General features: G+C 44.0%; 2 protein-coding genes across 5 annotated transcripts in view; both read left to right on the top strand.

The window, feature by feature from the left end:
* The window catches only part of CRHBP (corticotropin releasing hormone binding protein), a 63,108-nt gene that overhangs the window by 26,336 nt on the left and 14,788 nt on the right, over window positions 1-21,984 (top strand). For 3 of the 4 annotated variants that reach the window (XM_082782666.1, XM_082782664.1, XM_082782663.1), the window contains exons 2-3: window positions 18,082-18,148; window positions 20,860-21,107. The exons of the other annotated variant lie outside the window; for it this stretch is intronic. The gene's annotated coding sequence lies outside the window, so the exon portion shown is untranslated. The remainder of the gene's footprint in view (window positions 1-18,081; window positions 18,149-20,859; window positions 21,108-21,984) is intronic. 4 annotated transcript variants of the gene reach the window in all.
* S100Z (S100 calcium binding protein Z) lies at window positions 13,044-14,978 on the top strand (the record flags this gene model as incomplete). Its single annotated transcript, XM_082782672.1, has 2 exons — window positions 13,044-13,184; window positions 14,738-14,978. 2 exons carry the CDS (start codon window positions 13,044-13,046, stop codon window positions 14,894-14,896), a joined length of 300 nt encoding a protein of 99 aa, XP_082638798.1. The 3' UTR covers window positions 14,897-14,978.

Genomic DNA, 21,984 nt, shown 5'->3' with positions numbered 1-21,984 from the left:
TGAGATGCATTATTAAGGAGCAGATATTTCCATGCGTGCCTGTTGCTGTCAGCTGGCCTTTCATTAGTGGAATATACAGCCTGAATTCTGCAAAGCACATCCCTAAATCCCTAATTCCTTTAACACTGAACTGTGAAGTACTTAAATTACCTGCAGGGTTTGTAGCTTTAGCTACCAAGCCATGAGAAGCTGGAGTTTGTTTCCTCTGTAATTTTTAATATTACTTCTCATTTTGCTTATTGTTTATACAGCAGAACTTTATGCAAAGTTTGCTGTAGTAACGCAGTAAAGAAAAAAGTATGTGTGTCCTGGAGCAGTTGGGAGAGTCTGACTTCTTGGGTCTTGCAGTTTGAATCATTTTGGTAGTCATTGCTAGCATGAGATCTAGGAGTAGCAGTTCTTATGCAAGACACTAAGGGGCAGCCCCAGACCTAAAGTTTTTCTCATTGTTTTATACATATACAAAATAAGAAAGAACTTTGTTCTACTCATTTTTTCATATTGATTTAATATCAACAAAGCCCACAAATATTGAATCAATCTAGTCTGCAGTGTTTTGTTTTGTTTTGTTTTGTTTTTCCACTTCCATCTTTTAACAGTTATTTATTTCTGCCAATGCAATGGTGACAAGGAAGGTGAATTTATTCGTCATTTATCTCAAGAGTCAGCCTGTTTGAGCTTGTGGTTTGCAGACAGAGCAGAGGGCTGCCGGAAGCTCCGCTTTGGCAGCTACCCATGCATTATGACATGGCCAAATGCATTTACATGTGCAGTTGTGCAGGTCTTCACCACTCAGAGGAGCTCCTTGCCACCAGAGAGTAGCTGCATCAGTTGCGTCAGCACTAGGAAACCTTCTCCCTAAGTAATAGTTTCCATATGTATAGATGGAGACCAGAGAACCATGGAAAGGAGGGACTGAAGCAGGACTCAGTCACTGGTCCTACCAGAGCCAAAGGAAACCTGTGGAAGAAAGAGAATCCTGCTTTCTTGTACTTCCGACCATGCCAGTAACTGAAGGTGCCTTCCTCTAGGCTCTGGGAAAAACTACAGCAGGAAAGGGATTTCTTTAGGTTGCAAAGCAGTGAAGTCATACAGAGGACATTCTTTAGTGGTCCATATGTATTCTGCACACTGCTGAGCCCTCAATAGTAGAGAACATCCTCTACAGTGCTGATATCATCATGAAGCAGAAAACATCTCCTTGCACCTTGAGCCCTCTGAAGGCATTTCCATTTACTAATTCATCTCTGTTAGCTTTCCTGTTTCAAACCAGTGGTAATGGACAAACAGTATTTGCTCCCAAATGCCAATGCGTGAGTCAGACCTGAAGTGCTTTTCCATACAGGGGCAGCGTAGGAAGCTTATGCTGAAAATGAGTATGAAGGGTGGCAGTAATTTTCACAGTCACTTGCTGCAACCTGTTGGGTGACTTGACCACAGTCCTGTAGAGTTCACTACAGCCTGCAAAGAGAAGTACTAATGGTACCTACCTGGAAAAAAGGAACTGGACATTGAAGTGAACTAGGAAAAAGGTTGTTGGATGTTGAGACAAGCTTGAATGAGTCGGTCGGAACAAACATGCCTCAGGAGGGTGGGTTTGTCTTATCCATCAGTGGATTTATCACAAAGGGAAAGACTATTCTGTTCAGAAGGTGTTGTACTGTAACATCAGCTAGCACAGACAGCTGGAGTGGAGTGCATATTCTCCAGTAACTTGGAACTGGGCATCCTGCTAGATGAGGCATAGCTGGGTCTGACACTGTGGAATTTTAATCTACTTTGATAACCTTCCTTGGTGTAAATAGACAGAATTAAAGTAATAAATGACTCTGCAGCAGAGCAGGGGATCATAGTGTGCAGGGTATCTCTTCTTCTCAGGAAGAGCAGTCAGGCATTGGAAAGGCTTGCCCAGGGAGGTGGTGGAGTCACCGTCTCTGCGGGTGTTTAAAGAAAGGTTGGACATGGAGCTTAGGAACATGGTTTTGTGGGTGATATTGTTGGTAGGGTGATGGTTGGACCAGATGACCTTGAAGGACTTTTCTAACCTGAAAGTTTCTATGGTTCACCAAGGCCCCTTTGAGGCGCGATGAAATCACTGAGAGAGGCCTGAAGGCTATCAAAAGGGACTTAGGAGACTGGGGCAGTTCCTGGATGGAGTGGGAGCACAGGTGGTGTTTTCCTGCTTTCCTTATCCCTTGAGTGGCACGGAGGGATACTGAGAAAACCTAGAAAGCCCAGATAATGAATACATTGCAGAGAGGCTGGTGCCATGGCAGAAACATTCATTTATTATTTTTTTGACCATGGGGAGGTTTACTTGGTACCTGGCCTGATGGCTGCAGATGGGTCCCACCTGTCTCAAAGGTTGAAACAGATGCTAGCCCAAGAGCTGGCAGGGTTCATTGAGAGGGCTTTAAACTGGAAACGAATGGGACAGACAGGAAATGAGGCTTGACAGAGATGCCCAGGGAGCACTAACAGGGTTGGGGGTTAGGGCGATGGCATGAATAAATTGCATCTCTAATAATGCTTGGAGCATGGGGCAACAAACAGGAGGAGCTGGAAGCCATTGTGCGGCAGGCAAACATCTATCTTTACCAGTCAGATTGCTTATCCTCAGGGTACTCAGCCTCCCAGTCTGGAAGTCTGGGATGAGGAGCAGAAGAAACCCACACACATAGTTCATTTGGAACAGTTAAAGGCCTGCTGCTCCACCTAGACTGTCACAAGTCCATAGGACCTGACGGGATCCACCCAAGGGTGCTGAGGGAGTAGGTGGATGTGATTGCTGAGCCGCTTACCAGCATCTATCAGTGGTCATGGTCAACTGGAGAGGTTCTGGATGACTGGAGGCTTGCTAACATGATGGCCATCTATAAGAAGGGTCATAAGGGGAACCCAGGAAACTTTAAGCCTGTCAGCCTGACCTCAGTGCCAGGAAAGGTGATGGAACAGGTCATCTTGAATGCAATCAGGTAATTTATGTATATGTGGGGCAACAGGAGGTCAGGCCCAGTCAGCATGCGTTCATGAAAGGCAAGTCCTGCCTGACCAACCTCATCTCCTCCTACGACTGTGTGACCTGCTGGGTGGATGAGGAAAAGATTGTTAACGTAGTCTACCTAGACTTCACCAAAGCCTTAGACACTGTCCCCCACAGTTTTCTCCTGGAGAAGCTGTCAGCCCATGGCTTGGACAGGTACACACTTTGTTGGGTTAAAAACTGGCTGGACAGCCAGGCCCAGAGAGTGGTGAAGAATGGAGTGGAATCCAGCTGGTCATGAGTGGTGTTCCCCAGGGATAGGTGTTGAGGCCCATCTTCTTTAATATCTTTATTGATGATTTGGATGAGGGAATTGAGTGCACCCTCAGCAAGTTTGCAGATGACGCCAAGTCTGGGGGAAGTGTCCATCTGCCAGAGGGTAGAAAGGCCCTGCAGAGGGACCTGGACAGGTTGGGTTGATGGGCAGAGGCCAATGGGATGAGGTTCAACATGGTTAAGTGCCTGGTCCTGCACTTTGGCCACAACAACCCCATGCAATGCTACAAGCTTGGGGCAGAGTGGCTTGAAAGCCGTGCAGAGGAAAAGGATCTGGGGGTGTTGGTCGATGCTCACCTGAACAGGAGCCAGCAGTGTGCCCAGGTGGCCAAGAAGGCCAACAGCATCCTGGCTTGTGTCAGGAATAGTGTAGCAAGCAGGAAAAGGGAGATGATCGTCCCCCTGTACTCTGCTCTGGTGAGGCTGCGCCTCGAGTACTGCGTTCAGCTTTGGGCCCCTCACTACAAGAAGGACATTGAGGCCCTGGCGCATGCCCAGAGAAGGGCTATGAAGCCGATGAAGGATCTGGAACACAGTTCGTATGAGGAGTGGCTGAGAGCACAGGGGTTGTTTAGTCTAGAGAAGAGGAGGCTCAGGGCAGACGTTATTGCTCTCTACAACTACCTGAAGGGAAGTTCTGGCAAGCTGGGAATCAGCCTCTTCTTGCGGATAACTAGTGGAACAACAAGAGAGAATGGCTTCAAGTTGTGCCAGGGTAGGTTTAGGTTGGAAGTTAGAAGACATTTCTTCTCAGAAGGAGCAGTCAAGCATTGGAAAGATTTGCCCAGAGAGGTGGTGGAGTCACCATCCCTGGGGTGTTCAAGGAAAGTCTGGATGTGGTGCTTAGGAACAAAGTTTAGTGGGTGACATTTTTTGTAGGGTGATGGTTGGATCAGATGATCTTGGAGGTCTTTTCCAACCTTAATGATTCTATGATTCTATGTCTGTATACACAAATCTCCTTCAGAAGCACAAGAAGGAGAAAGAATGCTTGTAAAGCCAAAATGTCATTTAGTAACTTCAATTTAGGGCTAACAAAGGTTTTCTATTCTATTTTCCAAATAACAATAAATTCCTATACAACCTGATGTTACCTCTACAAGCTAGTAATGGGTTGTTGCTCACAGAGGAAAAGGTGGCTCATTTTCTGGAAGAAAGACAAGGGAGTAGTGCTTAGTGACCCTGTTATATCTCAAGTATAGACAATGCTTTAATTCCTGGCCTAAATGAGTATTATAAGTGAAATGACTGCTACGGCAACAAGCAGAGTTCAGTGAGCTAGTCATTTCAGTGCAAAAGTAAATTATTTATTTGGATAAGAATATACAATATTGTCCAACATGGGATGCAAAAGAGAATGGGATCAGAGTAAACTTAAGCATTTAAGTGTAATCTGTTAGAAAATATCTCTAAAGAGTATATCACCAAGTTTAAGTGATAAAAGCTAATAGGAAGATCTTTAATAGCTCTTTGCTATTCTACTCTCTGTGGGGCTGCAGCAGTTAAAACAGCCTTGAAAATATGAACTGGAACATGTGGGGAAGACAGACATGCCTGATGGAACAAGATAAATCAGTCAACCAGACGGATATGGAAACAGAACAAAAATGAAAATGCTAACACTGCTAAAATGTAAAAATGTTCATTATAACTTCACAAGAAATAGTGGTTCAAATGTGGTCTCCTGAAAGCTCTTTAGTCTATATAAGTAAGCTCTTTATTCTAATCTAGTATACTTAATCTAATGTAAGCTTTTTACTGTACAGTCTATCTGTCTTTCTGAGCCTTGCAATGTTCCCTGTTTACAGTCACAACTTTTGCCACGTTGGGGATACAACATTGATTCAAAACACGTGCATCCCAAGAACAGAGTCAATCTGGGAAAAATAAATAATGACAGGATGTGGGTGGGAGGCTGACTTGCCTTTCCCAGTGCAATAATTATTTGTGAGAAAATATTCCCCACGTGTATTCTGGCAAATTGTAAAACCAGATGCCCTAAGCGTGAGATCCTCCCTCTTAAATTGAGCAGTATTTTATTGTGACTTAGGCTGTCACTCTATAGGCTTCTCTGGCTTAAAGACATCTTGTATTATTTTGCCTCAGGAAGATACCAAGGGAAAATCAGTGTGATCCAAGAAGCCAAAACTACTTCTTCCTCCCAGAGAGCAGACCCAGTCATGGTCACCACAAGGCAGAAAGCACTCACTAAAGCACTCACCAAAAAGACTGTGGCAACCCAGACAGAGTGCCTGCCCAAAGATGCAGCTGTTCAGGTCTCCAGCTGCAGGGAGTACCTGAGCCTGTTGCTGCCAACAAAGGGTCACAGGGATACTACTTGCACGAGGTACAAGCAAGTGAAGGATCTGATCAGCTTGGTGGCAAAGCTCAAACAGGAGGTGGAGAAATTAAGAACCATCAGGGAGTGTGAGCAGGAGTTAGACCAACAGAGTCACTCCCTGCCATGCCTGAAAGAAAAGCATAAGGGTGACACACCCCAAATAGTGGTGGACCCCCTGCCCTGTCTCTGTTGGGCAGAGGAAGGGGACCTGGAAGATGAAGAAGAATGGAAACAGGTCCCTGCTTGGCATTGCAAACGAACCCCCTCCCTACCTGCCTTGCCTCCCAAGGTGCCCTTACACAACAGGTTTGAGGCCCCGGGGGTTGAGGGACAGGGTAGTGAGGATGTGGAGCAAAGTCTACCCAGAAGGCTGTCTAGGGCAAGGAAGTTGACTCCATGCCTCAAGACTTTCTCCACCAAGAAGGGAAGAAGGGTAATGGTTGTAGGCAGCTCCCTTCTGAGGGGAACAGAGGGCCCCATATGTTGGCCAGACCCTACCCATAGGGAGGTCTGCTTCCTACCTGGCGTCCAGGTCAGGGACATTACCAGAAAGCTTCCTGACCTTGTTCACCCCTCTGATTATTAACCATTAGTGATAATTCAGGCTGGCAGTGATGAAATATCAGATAAAAACCTAAAGGCTGTCAAAAGGGACTTCAGAGGATTGGGGCAGTTACTGGGTGGAGTGAGTGTGCTTTCCTCTAGAGGTGTTTTCCTCTATCCCTTCAGTGGTAGGGAGGAATATTGAGCAGACCTGGAAGGCCCAGATGATTAATACATGGCTGAGAGGCTGGTGCCATCACAGGAATTTTGGTTTATGTGACCATGGGGAGATTTACTTGGCACCTGGCCTGACGGCTGCCAATGCTTCCCACCTGTCTCAAAGGGGGAAATGGACTCTAGCCTAGGAACTGGCAGGGTTTATTGAGAGGGCTTAAACTGGAAATGAAGAGGGATGGGGGGAAAATTAGACTTGATAGAGAAGAGCCTGGGGGAGCAGTCCCAGGATTGAGGGTGAGGGTGATTGTGCGATTCAAGTGCATCTATGCCAATGCATGAAACAAGGGCAACAAACAGGAGGAGCTGGAAGCCACTGTGTAGCAGGCAAACTATGACCTAGATGCCATCACTGAAATGTGGTGGGACGACTTCCATGACTGCAGTGCTGCAATGGATGTCTACAGGCTCTTCAGCAGGGACAGGAATCTAAGGAGGGGCAGCGGTGTGTCTTTCTATATTAGAAAGTGTTTCGATGTTGTTGAGCCTGGGGCTGGGAATGATAAGGTAGTATCCCTATGGATAAGGATCAGGGGGATGGCCAACAAAATGGACATCCTGGTGGGCATCTGTTATAGACTATCAAACCAGGATGAAGAGATGGATGAGGTGTTCTATAAGCAGATGGCAGAAGTCATTCAATTGCCAGAACTTGTCCTCATGGGTGACTTTAACTGCCTAAGGAGACTAAGGAGCCTGTTGCTGAATGAAAGGGTGCTGTTGTGACACAGAATTACCGGATGCCTACTCTGCTTCAGTCTTTACTGCTAAGGCAAGCCCTGAGGAATCCCAGACCCCTGGGACATGAGGGAAATTCTGGAGAAAGGAAGACTTTCTCTTGGCTGGGGAGGATCAGGTTATAGCCACAAATCCATGGGCCCAGATGGGATGCACTCACAAGCATTGAGGGAGCTGGCAGATGTTATCAGTATGCCACTACCCACGATCTTTGAGAGGTTGTGGAGAACAGGGGAGGTGCCTGAGGTCTGGAAGAAAGCTGATGTCATGCCAGCCTTCTGTACTGGGTCTGGCTGGGATGTTAACTTTCCTGCAGCAGCCCATACAGTGCCGTACTCTGCACTGGTAGGTGGAACAGCAGTGTTATCACACCAGTGTTGTGTCTACTGCTGAGCAGTGCTGGCACAACATCGGGCCTCTCTCTAACCCTCCTAGGGGGTGGGCAAAAAGTGAGAAGAGAAACATCACCAGGGCAGCTGACCTAAACCAACAAAAGGGATATTCCATACCATGTGGTGTCACACTCAGCAATAAAAGGTGGAAACAGGAAGAAGAGGGGAGGGGTGGGCTCTCGTTGTGAAAATGTCGGTCCTCCTCCCAAACACCAGCTATGTTCATTGAGGCCCTGCTTCAAGGACGTGGTCAATCATTGCTCATTTGTGGGAAGTAGAGAGTAAAGAATAATCTTTCCTCTGCACTTCCACATAGTCTTCATTTGTTTTATTTGTTTTTTTTCCTCCTTTTTTTTTTTTCCCTTTCCCCCTCCCTTTTCCCCTTTCCCTTTTTATTTCCCTTTAGTTAAATTGTTTAGTTCATAATAATCTTTCTTTAATAATTATTATTAATAGTTCCCTTTAATTAAATTATCCTTATCTCAACCTGTGAGTTGTTCTTTGCTTTACTTCTCCCACTCCTCATCTAAGGAGGGGGAGTGAGAGAGTGGTTGTGGTGTTTAGCTGCCCAGCACAGTAAAACCACCACAGGGCAAGAAGGAGGACTCAGGGAACTACAGACCAGTCACCCTGCCTCCATCCCTGGACAGGTGATGGAACAGCTCATTCTAGAGGTCTTCTTTAAACATGTGAAGGAAAAGAAGGTGATCAGGAGCAGTCAGCATGCATTCCCCAGGGGGAAATTGTGCTTAACCTATCTGAGAGCCTTCTGTGACTGAATGACTGGCTGGGTAGATGAGGGGAGAGCACTGGCTGTTGTCTACCTTGACTTCAGCAAGGCTTTTGACATTGTCTCCCACAACATCCTCATAGGTAAGCTCAGGAATTGTGGGTTAGGGCAGTGGGCAGTGAGGTGCATTAAGGACCACCTGGATGGCAGAGCTCAGAGGGCTGTGATCAGTGCCGCAGTCTGGTTGGAGGCCTGTAGCTAGTGGTGTCCCCAGGGGGGTCAATACTGGGTCCAGAACTGTTCAATTTACATGTCAATGGCCTGGATGAAGGGACAGCATGAACCCTCAGCATGTTTGGTGATGACACAAAACTGTGAGGTGTGGTACACCAGAGGGCTGTGCTGCCATTCAGAGAGACCTGGACAGGGCAGAGAGCTGGGCCGAGAGGAACCTCATGAAGTTCAACAAGGGCAAGTGTAGGGTCCTGCACATAGAGGAGAATAACCCCAGGCACCAGTACAGGCTCAAGGCTGACCTGCTGGAGAGCAGCTCTGCGGAGAGGGACCTGGGAGTCCTGGTGAACAATAAGTTAACTATGAGCCAGCAATGTGCCCTGGTGGCCAAGAAAGCCAATGCTGTCCTGGGGTGCATTAGGAAGAGCATTCCCAGCAGGTCAAGTTACATGATCCTGCCCCTCTACTCAGCCCTTGTGAGTCCTGGCTTTAACTTCTTTACTGTGAGGGTGACAGAGCAGCGACAGAGTATTGGAACGGGTTGCCAAGAGATGTCATGGAGTCTGCTTGGAGTCTGCATGGAGTCTCCAGAGATGTCTCTGGAGATACTCAGAACTCACCTAGTCATGATCCTGTGCAGAGTGCTCTATGTCGCCCTGCTTGTTGGACCAGATCATCCCCAGACGTCCCTTCCAACCCTAACTGTTCTGTGATTCTCTAGTTCTCTGATCATTCCACTTTGAGCAAGAGGTGGGATTAGACACCTCCAAGGTGCCTTCTCACCAACACTTCCATTACTTGACTAGTTGTAACAGGCTAATTCAGTTACGAATGAGAAAGGCAATCTCCTCCGTGTCTCAAATTGTGCTGTGGTTCTGCTCCATGTGCCTGCTCCAGTGTTGCTTCTGTACTTACCATGGCAGATGCTAAAGTGCAAGGGAGCATCAGAGGGGAAATGGTGGCTGTTGACACATAGTTATGTATTGCTGTGATACAGGAGTGCTCTCAGGTCATGTCATCTTTAGTTATCTTCAGTGCTTCCAGATAACATACATACAAAAAAAAAAAAAAAAAAAAAAAAAATTGTGTCAGAGTTTTGGATAAAGGTTTTGAAGCAGTGGACTGACAATCATGATTCTTGTAGAAGCTTCTGGGACCTGATATCAGTGGAGTTAGAAGATCTCTGCTGTCACTAGAGCCACTAGCAGAATTTCCTTGTCCAGAAAGGGCAGGTATGGACAGAGCAAACTGAATGGACATCTGAATAAACAAGCTCAGTGCAGCTGCTCCCTGTGTAATACTCCATCATGGAGTAGAAAGTTCTTACCCAATTAGCTGGAGTGAAAGGAGCTATTGAGAGAGAATACACAGACTATATCACTGTATAAATTACTGAGATGATGTTCTGGAGACAATGGAAGAAAAAAGCTTCTTTATTCTGTTCTGAAAATAGTAGCTCTGAAAGCTTATGCTTACTGCTCAGAAATTGTACCTCTTGTAGACCTTGCATGGATAATTATTTTGCAATATTATTCATAAACCAGACAATAGATGTAATATATATACAAATAGGAGGAAGTTACACCAATGAATTGACTCAACAGTGTTTTGTTTGTTTGTTTGTTTTGTTTTGTTTTGTTTTCTTGTTGTGGGTGAAGATGTTGTTGAATAAATGGCAAACAAAGAAACTTTAAGTTTTGATTGGGTAATGTTGCTGGACAATAGCTGTGGGCATTAGCAGATCACAGCCCTACATAGCTGTAGCGCATAGCAGACAGTCTCCCTCCATATGCTTTTACTTAGCATCTGCAATGGCACAAGATATGTCTAGGATATAATTGAGAGAGTTGTGCTGCAGCTGATATGCATCTCCATCCCCTCATACAGCAGATGAATGGAGGGCACCTCTCCTCCCCAGCACTCATCTGGCTTCAAGAGGGAGTAGATCCCTCTTGTCGTACATCAAATTTCCAGGCTGGTTTCCACCAGGACCTTTTCTGAAATTAACCTGAGCATTGTCTTTTCCTAATTCAGTGAGTACTCACAACCACAGTGATGGGAGGTGAAGGAGCACACCCTGCATTATTGTACATGTCTGCAGAGACCTCTAAGCTAAGGAGCCTAAGGAGCCTGTTGCTTCAATAACAATGCTTTACATATAGCCACCTCCAATACCACTGGGATCTAGCATTTCTGTTTAGTGCCCCTTTCTCCAAGAGAAAATTCTTGCCCATCAGACACTGATGAGACCCCTGTGGTTGGGGAGGTTTTTCTCAATGGTGTGGATGAGAGAAGTGTCAAATCGTGAGGCAAAGGAGGCAGATGGAGGTGTGGGCTGAGTTTTACTGTGGAACTTAAAATTATAGGTGCCTAGAGGCTTCTGGAAACAACAACGTTGCCTACCTCATCCTCTGTCCTCCAGGTTGGGACAAAAGTGAGAAGCAGCCACAGCTGTGTACCCTGTTGCTGTTTATCTGTCCATTTGTCTTACCTGGGCACACATGTGCAGCAGGTGGAGAACTTCATGGAGGCAAAGTAAACTCAGAGCAAGAAGCTTTCCATTTCATGTGACTGTCATGAAAACTATGGCTTTTTGATGTTTTGGGTGGTAAGTAGGCTCTATCATGATGAAATTACTGCTTATTGTGTTCCCTAGCCATCACCAGCAGGGCTGGCATGTCTCTGGGGCTGGGACAAGGGAAGACGTCTTCAGGTAATATGGCTTACTGAAAGAGATGTTGCACTGCACTTTTTATTCCACGGGGAACGAGCTCAGAAACAGAAGTGCGGAGATGATTTGTATGTGGTAACCTGTTTAGCCAAGCTGACAGGAGCTTTGTTTCAGCTGTTCAAAGGGCAAAGATCTGCAAAAGCATCTCTTGCTTGATATGAGATGAGCATGTGGATGATCCACAGGCTGAAAGCAGGATGCTGACCTCAGAGCACTTTTGGCTCTTCAGTTCATTTCAACTGGGTTGACAAAGATTAAACGAAGTCTACTGCTCTGAGCAATTCCAGATGCACCTGTGTCTGAAACTGGTTTTGTCCAGAGGACATGTGAACTATGGCAAAAACTTCATTCATCAAGAGCCAACATTTTAGGCTTATTGTAACATCTGACATTAAAGATAAATGTCTCAAGGGATTTGTTGCAAACTCATCTACAAGCCTACTTTTGGAAGCTTAAGTATCCTTGAGGATGGGCTGCCAGTGGCTCAGCATTTAGGCTCACTGCTGTAGAAGTGCAGAGAGATTAGAAATATATATACATGTATATATATATATATATATTTTTTTTTTTAAATGGGGGAAAGTTATTTTATACTGACTTTTAGTTATTGTTAGCATTTCCTAATTTTGACTTTCAGAATCCCAGATGTGCATTTTTGTAAAATGTCAAATGATAAAAAATACATTGTGTGTTCCACACACAGCCCTCTGTGCTGCCTAGTAAATATTTTAGTGACCTATTTAGAGCAAGTGGCTTTTGTTGAACACGGTAGGCAAATACAGAGGGAGACGGAAGCCCTGTCATCCTTGTGACAATTATACCTCCATCTCTAATCCACCCTCTCAGCCTGATAAACAAGTGTGTGCATGAGTTTTGAACAGAAGGTGACCATCACCTTCTGATCTGTTTTCTTGCAAATACTTCAGTTAGCCTGTAAAGCAGGTAAGCAGTAATATTTTTTCTTTATAACTCCAGTCTTTGAATTTTGTTTGGTTTTGTTATTGTTGTTTGTTTTGTTTTGTTTTGTTTTAAGCTCTCGCCTGGGGCTTAATCAAAACAATGTGTTTCCTTCCACCTGATTTCTAATTCTAGTTATTCTTTGAGTCAGCTACTCAGCAATGAATTGTATTTCCATCTTTTGTAAGTTTTAGTGGTGCTTCCCTTTCTATTTTCTGACTGCATGCTTGATGAAGCAAACCCTCTGATGTGCCTAGCTCATAGTTGTTTATTCCAGGTAATTTACAGGGAGAAAAAAATCATCCCAAACAAGCAACTCCAAATTAAGTGAAAGCTTTTGCTCCTACCCTTGCATCTCTTTGTGATTGGTGACTTTCCTCTCACCACCTTAGAAACAGGTATGTTAGGAGCCTGCTGTATAAATGTACTTTGGCTGTGGCTTCCAGTTGATCCCATTTTCCTGAGGAAACTTTTGAATAAGCAGTGTACCTTCATCTTGCTTGTGTTCTCAGCTGTGGGTGCAAGAGGTTTCCTTTTATATCAAATGGATGCATGGTAGCACAGTTTCTCAAGTGAAGGTTTTTCTTTCTTTTTACATTTAGAAGTGAATTCTAATGAATTCAGGAACATGTTTTATTTTATAACAATCTAGACTTGTTCACATGCATTTGACAGCATGGATCAGCTGAAAGCCCATTTTCTCAGTGCTGATAACAATTTCTACCTCCAGCTAGCTCTCCATCCCTTCCCCAAGGAAGGACTTTAATTCCTCTGCCATGCCACTGATTCTGCGTCTTTGCCCCACAGCTCTCCTGCTTGCTGCTATGTCCGCACCACTGGAGGATGCTATGAACACCTTGATCAGGATTTTTCATCACTACTCTGGCAAAGAAGGAGACAGATACAAGCTCAGTAAAGCAGAACTCAAGGAACTCCTCGCCAGTGAGCTCACTGACTTCCTTTCAGTAAGATGCAGCTCCTGAGTTTCTTGAGTTTCTGTTTCACTGGTGAGATAAGCAGCTATCAAAGTGTTCAGGAATAGCATCTCTTTACACAGCAAACATCCTGCTATAGCCTCTCAGATGACAACTGTCTTGCAGAGACGGAGAGAAAGAGATGAGATCAAATTTCACTGTTGAAAAGTGTGTTTTCAGAGGGTGGTCTGGGCCCCCAGTTCTCTCCCAGGTGCCACAAGGCAGGCACTTTGTGCTTCGCTTGCTGTGCTTTTGGACAGAAGGGCCAGCAGCAGCCAGAACTAGTAACAAAACTCATGCTGGATCAGGCTTTATTTATTTGTTCGTTTGTTTTAGTAATGGAGCAGAAATAAGTCATTCAAAGATTCAAATTCAGCAACCAGCTCTCAGGAAATGACAAAGTAGTTTGCATACCATATGGCATGGGACATCCCTCTGGTTCCCTTAGGCCAGCTGTCCTGGCTGTGTCCCCTCCCAGCGCCTTGTGTACCCCCAGCGTCCTCGCTGGCAGAACAGCACATGGAGCTAAAAAGGCCTTGTCTCAGTGTGAGCACTGCTCTGCAATAACTGAAACATGGGTGTGTTATCAACACTCTCTTCATCAAAAATCCAAACTACAGCATTGTGTGGGTCTCTGTGAAGAAAATTAACTCTGTCCCAGACAAAACTATGGCATGACACCATGGTCATGCAATAGGTGAGCTCCAAGGTCCATTTTATTCTTGACGGCCTAACTAAATCATACCCAGCTGTGATGCGGAAACTGTTATGGGAAACCACAGACACACTAGAGCTGCTTATCTGTCCCACAGTGTTATTAAGAAAACCTTTCAGGGATAAGTATTTTGATACGAATATCTCTTTACATGTTTGTTGTGTTCTTCATTACACAGCATTGACACTTTACGGAATAATGACCTGATCCATAACAGATTTTCTGTATCGTCTAAATTGTAAGGATTGTTGAGGACCCTATCACCATCAGTAGGACTTTTAATATATTGTATCCATTTTCTTGAATTGGATTTTCTTTTAATCTTTGTTATTGATTTATTTTCATGAGATTGACTGTCCTTACTCCCACTGCATAGGATGTGTTGTTTGTCAAGTAGAGATATTCTGAATGCGATGAATGGAGGTATAATATGACCATTTATAAACAGTTGCTTGAAAATCAGAGTACTATTTGTTATGGATGATACAAAGAAATTTCAATTTTTATTTATTTACTTATTGCACATTACAGATTAGACTTGTGCTCAGCAGCTCCTAAAACTTGTTTGATTCATTTCAGTGTCCATTCAGTACCTGTATTCCTTCTAAGAGCTGCAATGTTCCCAGTTTCTGTAGCTGCATACCTTTGGGACCCCAGACCTACGTTTTTAATGTTATGACTCACGTATATTAGTATTTGGGTGCATATTGCACTCACCCTTTTATTTAATAGTATCTGGTCTTGTGTCATACTGGTGGGTTGCACCATCACGTGTGTTGTAATTATGCATTCAAGATCTGCCCAGCTAAGATACTTTTTTTCTCTTTAGGGCCAAAATGATCCCCTTCTGGTCGATAAGATTATGAAAGATCTGGACTCCAATAAAGACAATGAAGTGGATTTTAATGAATTTATGACTCTGGTTGCAGCTTTGACTGTGGCATGTAATGATTTCTTTGAAGAACAACTAAAGGAAGAAGGATTTTAAAAATGCTCGATACAATCAATCTCATCACCACAAATACAATGAAGTATATCTACTTAGCTAGTGCTCATCAGCATTTAGTGAATGCAAACCATCATCAGTCAAACTGCTACTGCAATAAGACACTTATAGACCAGATCAGCAACTGGTGTAAGCTGGACCAAAGGCAGCTTACACTGTTTGAGATCTGGCTTTTAGTATTCTCAGCCTTTGCACTGCGGGTGTCTGTAACACACACTGATCAGTTTCCCAGGTCCCAGGCTTGGGGTGGCAGAGCACTTGGCAGGAGTTAAGACTTCACTTTTGTAAGTGTCAGTGGAGTGGGAAGTAAAAGGAACATGAATGTTGCTTACATACTTTCTGAATTGGAAAATTTGGAATGAGACATAAAATTTGCCATTTAGTTTTCAGTCATTCTGTAACAAACATGCTTCTGCAGGTCACAGAAAGTTGTTTGTTTCTTGCTCAGCTCTGCTTATTCCAACGCCCTTTTTATTTGCTGCTCCATACGTCCCTGCACTCTCGTATTTCAGATATGGTCACAGCTGCCTCCCGCCGCCTGAGCAGATGGTGTTGCTTGCTGTGATTATGGGTTCATTTCCCCCAATCTCCCCAGCTTCCATTTTGTTGTGTTGGCATTACTGCATCCCAGTGGTCCACCTCTTTGTTTGTCATAAATGAATTCATTCATATGATAAATTATTCAAATACATAGAAGTTTTAGTCAGCAAGCTGCTCTGAGGGCTGATGGAAGAACTGGGTCTTTAGGGGAAATGTAAATGCCTGCTGCTTTCATTATTCTGGCACCCTTAAGAGGAGAGCTTTTAGAGGACCACTTGTGGTGGATTTCATGATAGGATCCCGGAGTACAGCTTCATCATGTGAGTCATCTGATGGAACAATAATTTCTTCTTGTGCTGATCCAACTCCCTTCATGGATGTGGTGCAAAAGGGGCAGTGGGACCCCATGGCCAGACATGGAGAGAGAAATGTTTCAGTGTTAACCCATCCTTGGACTGAAATAAGTGTATATCTAGATTCCTGTTTAAACATACTTCCAAACCCCTGCAAATCCTTAGTGACAGCATGTTGCAGCTTTTTTCTTGCATGGAGTGCTCTCATTGTTTATTTTTGTTTGGTTGGTAATTTCAAACTGTAATAAAAGGTGTCTGAATTAAGTGAAGATTATCTGTTTGTGTAAGAGGTCAAAAAAAAAAAAAACAACAAGAACCTTCAATGTGCCAATTTGCTGTTTAACTTGCTGTCAAACAGAACCCCCAGATCCCTCTCTGCAGGGTTGCTCTCCAGCCTCTCAGCCTCCAAATGATCTTATCTTGGAAAAAAAAAAGAAAAAAAAAAAAAAAAAGCAAGTTTGGGTGGTGGTAGAGGCTCTTTAACTCTACCATAACAGAAGTTATATAGCATTCACAGAATGTCTTATACAGAAGCGTGGCAGAAAGTATTAAACTGAAGACAATAACACAACTTTTTGTCCTCTTTCATGTCATGCACTTTAATATCCTTGCTGTTCTTGGACGAGGGTGGCAGCAGGACCAGCCAGAAAAGGCAAGACTTCTTTCATGGTCCTGAAGACTGTTTCTGGTCTCTCAGAGCTTCCCCTTCTTGGGTGGCATGGAGAGGAGCATAGTCTAAACCTTCAGCCCAAAGCTACAAGGACTCAGGTTGTCTCAGTGAGGACTGCTTTGTCCATTACAACTTTTGAGCAAAAACCTTTCTGGAAATAAGCTTCAGCACGTCCATAACCCCCGTGCCTATCCTTGGTGGGACCCTAGACACTCAGCAGCTTGTGTGTTGAGTGTAGCTGTGGAAAGTCACAACTGGGGTCAGACAGGGAGCCCTGCTGAAGAGGGTTTGTGGAGCCATCTCATCAGCAGAACTGACTGCAGACTGAGTGCAGTCTCGCTCCTCTGCAGAAGGGGCTTGCTTGCATAAGAACCAGACAAGAATGACTCAGATGGCCTTTATTCCAACCAAAGTTTTATAAAACTTAATAAATCAGTGCTTGGCTTTGCTGGTTAGGTTTTCCTGGTTGCTGTTTTAACTACATGGACAACTGTTAAATTCTATCAGTAGCAAAGAAGAAAGTATTCCATACAAAAACCAGAGAATAAACAGAAAATGAAGAAAATGCTACAAAGCCCATTCAAACACTAGAAAACAAAAAACACTGGCATAACCTGGGGTCCTGGGGCAAGGCACTTGCCATCCCAATCCTGGGCTAACAGTGGGTTGACCCACTGCACCAGAAGGTCACTCACTCCTCAGCCATTCTTCTTCTGCCCGTGACAACCACTGCTGCATTCGCAGATACCACTGCTAGAAGAGATGCCTAAAATCTTCCTTTTTCAGGGGAAGATCACCTCAAAGTTTTGTATTGCCTCAGAACTTTTCTGTAAGCAAGCTTCAGGATGGAGAGCTGCACTGAGGCCACTCTTGCTGGCTATGCAGGAAGGTGTTTGTGTGACCAACCTCACTACAGACATTTTGTCCTGCAGACATGAACTTTTTGATTTAGCTGCTCTTAAAAGCAGAGCTATCTTCTTTAAACATGAAGCCATTATTTTTTTCTCATTGTTTACTGACACTTTTCTTGCTGACTTCAAGTTTTCCTGTAATTCATGAATCCAGGAGCCACTTTAAACTTTTACATGAAGAGGAAGCTTGTTGTGTGGGTTCCTCCAAAGTCAGCTTTCAGCTTTAGGAAAGATGTCTAATTATGGGCATTTTTTCATTTGTGTTACCAGACTGTCTGAAAAATCAATAGAAAAGTGAACACTGCAATATGGCCTAATATTTTCAAGTTACATTAAAGACCAATAAAAATCCAGTGATGCCAGACAAGATCCTTTCTAGCTATTGTGAAATTGTTTTCCCTGACATCTAAAAAGCAGATTTTGAGAAGATAAATGGCATTATCTTGAAAGCCTCAGCCTTTGCCTTTTACTTTTATTTCAGTTCAAAGGATACTTGAAGTGGCAGTGCAACTTGATACACAAAGCTTCATGCACTATTGGTAAATAAATTTATAACCTCTTCAGATTTGGTGTCCAACTGCTGATCTCCAACACTGCATGTGACACCACCAGTGCTTTGAAAGGGAGCAGTCCCTCTTAGCTCTGACTTACTGTCCAGGTCAACTGAAAGGCAACATTTCTTTTGCTCTACAGACCTGTAGGCGGTGTCAAGCCCAGTGGAATAATCATCATCCTACAACAACAGTTCCTGCTCTTAAAGGTGAGAAACAAAGTGGCCTGGGGTTGTGGGAGGGGAAAATGCCATGCACACCTATTTGGTCTGGGAAATCTGGATAGGACTACCTTTCAAATCCTGGTGCATAACTCCTCATCCTTGGCATCCCTATACATAGGCTGGCAATCTCCCCATGCTGTCAGTACAGTGCCTGCTCTTTTGAGATGTGCACTTTCCCCTTAGCAGAGCAGCTATTTACTCCTGGGGCAAAGGCTTATAGGTCCCCCTTAGTGCAGCAAGCACTGCCGTGGGTGTTCAGTCACAGCAATGTGCTGGGTCTATGCAGTGTGTACAGTACGGACTCTAAATCTCAAAATCCAGTGCATGTATCTCAGTGAAGCATGGCTTCATGGGATCCCAAGCAGTTGGAAAATTAACACTCCCATGCATGCAGGCCAGAGAAAGGTGGGGCAGAGCTCTCCTATGGCAATGCAGGTCCATGCCAATTTACTCAGCAGTCCAAGTCTGAGCCCCTTCCCACTACGAGCGTTGCAGGCTGTGCTGCAGTGTAAAGCAGAGAGTGGCCAGGAGGGAAACTCTTGGCCACGACCCAAAGCCCACAGTCCTAGGCTGGCACCATGCCGAAAAAAGTTCAGTTACTCTCAGATTTCCACCCAGATAAGTTGGTTAAAAGGTCAAAGACAGGACTTGCCTCTTAAATCAGATTAATCTATATAAAGGTTTTTGACTGGCAGGAAGATTTCTTAGACTGTGATGTGATGTCATGTGCATGTCTAATAACGGGTTTGATTGACAGGCTAACAATTAATAGATGTGTCTTTAGGGATAATTAAGTCTGTTGAATGGCACTGTATTATTTAAAGAAAAAAAGAGGTCACATTTTCAATTTTATCTTTCTTCTTCCACATGATACTGCATGAGATAAGATTTTTTGTTTATGATCTAGCAATCTTTTTTTTCTAAGCAAGGACATTTTCATCCATGTCCTTTCCTCTGAGCTGGGCTACATGCCCTTGCGTAACCATCAGGCAGAGCAGATGAGTGAACTTCTCCAGATACATTAAAAAATAAAAAAGTCTTTTTAAATACCAAATTCCAGCCACCTGCAATCAGTTGTGTAAGAGGGGGACTACTCCCAAGGAAGAGAACTGCAGCTGCATCCACTTATTTTGCCCTAGCAAGTAGATTCTCAGCTGATATAAAACAACAAAGCCTATTGCACTTAGTGGCGTAATTTTGCAACAGCTGAGGACATGTGCTTATGACTTTAAATTAGCCGTCAATGGAAAGTTGTGCTTCTGTTAGCTGGTTGGCTAAATAAGGACATATCTGTAAAATTGCAAATGTTGCAACAAGGCAGCTGAGAGGAAAACAGAAGAAGCTGTTGCTCAGAGTACAGGTATTTGTAGGATAAATCAGTGGGAGATGTTCCTTTGGTTTATCTCCTTCAAATTACAAGCTGTCACTCTCAGGTCTTGGTTGACTTTGTGTGTTGCAGAGCAAACAGTCACAGTATGGGTACCAAGTATCTCTGCTGGTGGAGTCTCTCTTAAAGCTCCATGTGTTAGGATGACTCCACATTCACATCTGTTGCATGAACCCAGAAAAGCACATGGACAGGAAAAACCTGTGGGTAGAACAAGTTGTGAGGAGCTGAAGGGCAAGTGAACCTGCTGGGGTTTTAGATAAGGTTGTTTTTTGTTTTTTTTTCTTTGTGAGCTGAAAAATGTCAGGAAACTGAGAACACTGCAAAAACTGCATCTTCCCCAGCTCTGGCTGTGGATGTTGAGTGGCAGTGGCAGATAGGTCCACATGTTTAAGCTACAGGTAGTTGGAGGAGATATAGTTCTGGAGAGCTCTGTCCTGTTAAACTACAAATGTCTTGATTAGGAGAAGCTAAAGCTTTTTTGTCTTTGCATCAATGACCTATTTTACAGTTGTCACTCAGGGAAAATTTTTGTCATTTTTTGTTGCCCCAGGAAACAAATTAAGTGAAATCAATTCATGAGAATTTGAAAGCTGAGTTTGATTTCTCTGTGCAGTGAAAAAACATGTTGGCAGACCTGAGGTAAGAGACGGTCTGTGAAATTTCTATCAAAGTCTAAGCTGTCTCTAGGCTTCAGGAGGTGGAAGAATGCCAGGTGATCTCAAAGTCCTTCAATGTTTGTTTTTTTTCATTGACACGAAACACTGCGGTACTTCTGTCTAGAAGGGGAGGAATTACATGCATGTGAAAAAGAGCTAAGTGGTAGGAGTAGCTGAGAGGATAAATACATCGATATGCTGGGTATGCTGGCATCTCTTATCTGACTCATATTGACTAGCTGAACTGTGTTACAATCCACAGTATTTCTGAAATGGCCCATTATTGTAATACCTAACACTGTTGGAGACGATCAGGTTGAATCACAGCTCTTTCCCTGGATGAGTGAGAATCAATCAAGGAGACAGTCACTTCAGCTGAGAAGTACTTGTCCTTGGATAGGAAAAATATTTCATATCACTCTTTGAAGGGGAGCTCTGTCAGAGAGGAATTTTGTTCTTCACAGTGACCCAATTCTAACAAATTTTGGAATGAGGTGTGTGTAAGTAGTAAGATTTTTCAATATATCCAAAAATAATATTTTGTATTCTAAGGTGACCTCAGCATTGAAAATAAAATGACAAATGTTCTGGTAACTCAAGTCTGGGAGAGGAGAGGAAGCAGTGGCTGAAACACCCTGTGTCCTCTGCAGGTCTGGCGCGTAATCTGATGTTTGCCTCCGAGCAAAGTGCAACACCAGTAATTGTGCCCCATTCTGGGAAGGAAACTGCTCTTCTCCAAGGACACTGGGACGGGTCAGGGAAGCCACTACTTTAGGTGAAGACTGACACAACCCAGTGCTGATCTGTTGGGATGCAGACATGGAGAAAAGGAGGACAAAGATATGGAGCATCTACCAGATCTCTCATGTTGGAGCCATGGTCAGAGTTGACATCCCAGGTGGGCAAATGTCCTGAAACTCTCCTAACACCAGAGCCATGGCACATGCCTTTCCCCATCACCCCCTCCCACATCTCTTTTTTTCTTCCTGGGAGAAAACTTTTCTCCACTCCCACTTCTTGGCCCCAACTGCTTTGTGTAGACTCTGCACTGAGTCACAGGCAGAGCTCGTAGTGATCATCGCCCTCAGGGTAATCTCAGTGTCTGAATATAATATTTGCTTGATTATTTGTAACCCGCTAAACTGCGAGCTTCACAATTCTTGTTCTTATTCAATGCCATAAATAGTGTTAATGCAACACTTATCATCAAGCCTGCACAATGCTGATAGTCTTTCTGTTCACCAATCCACAGGCATTCGTCATTTCTCAAAGCTACTCAACATAACAAATCACACATCTCTTGTGTTAAACTGCCCAGAGTTAACAAGCTACATTTACTTCACCTTACTGAAAGTTCATCTCTATTTAAGGCCAACTTATTCATACACACACAAGTAACAGAAGTGTCATTACAGAAAGATGTACTGCAAGGCTTGGAAGAGGTGGTAGATTTTCCTCTACCAGCACACAGAGCTGGGGACAGCAGGTAGTGGCAGAAATGCCCATTGCCTGCAGTGGGAGGAGTGTTGGGTTCAGGATGGATCATATGTTGCCAGAAGATTTGCCTGACTCCCCCAAAACAGAGGTAGAGTAAAGGTACAAAATGAGATCCCGAACACTGTACTTTTGGTGCTTGGTTTCAGTTGTCATTGCAACTATGGTTGGGTTTGTGTATCAAAACACTGATAGGCACAACTTAATTACTTTAATCATGTTGAGATGTACCTTTCCTGTTGTATGACAACAGCCTGGCTACTTAAACTGTTTTTTTTTTT

Source organism: Aythya marila (genome assembly GCF_965140915.1).
Source record: "Aythya marila genome assembly, chromosome: Z".
Classification (NCBI taxonomy): domain Eukaryota; kingdom Metazoa; phylum Chordata; class Aves; order Anseriformes; family Anatidae; genus Aythya; species Aythya marila.
This window is presented reverse-complemented; position numbering and strand designations above follow the sequence as displayed.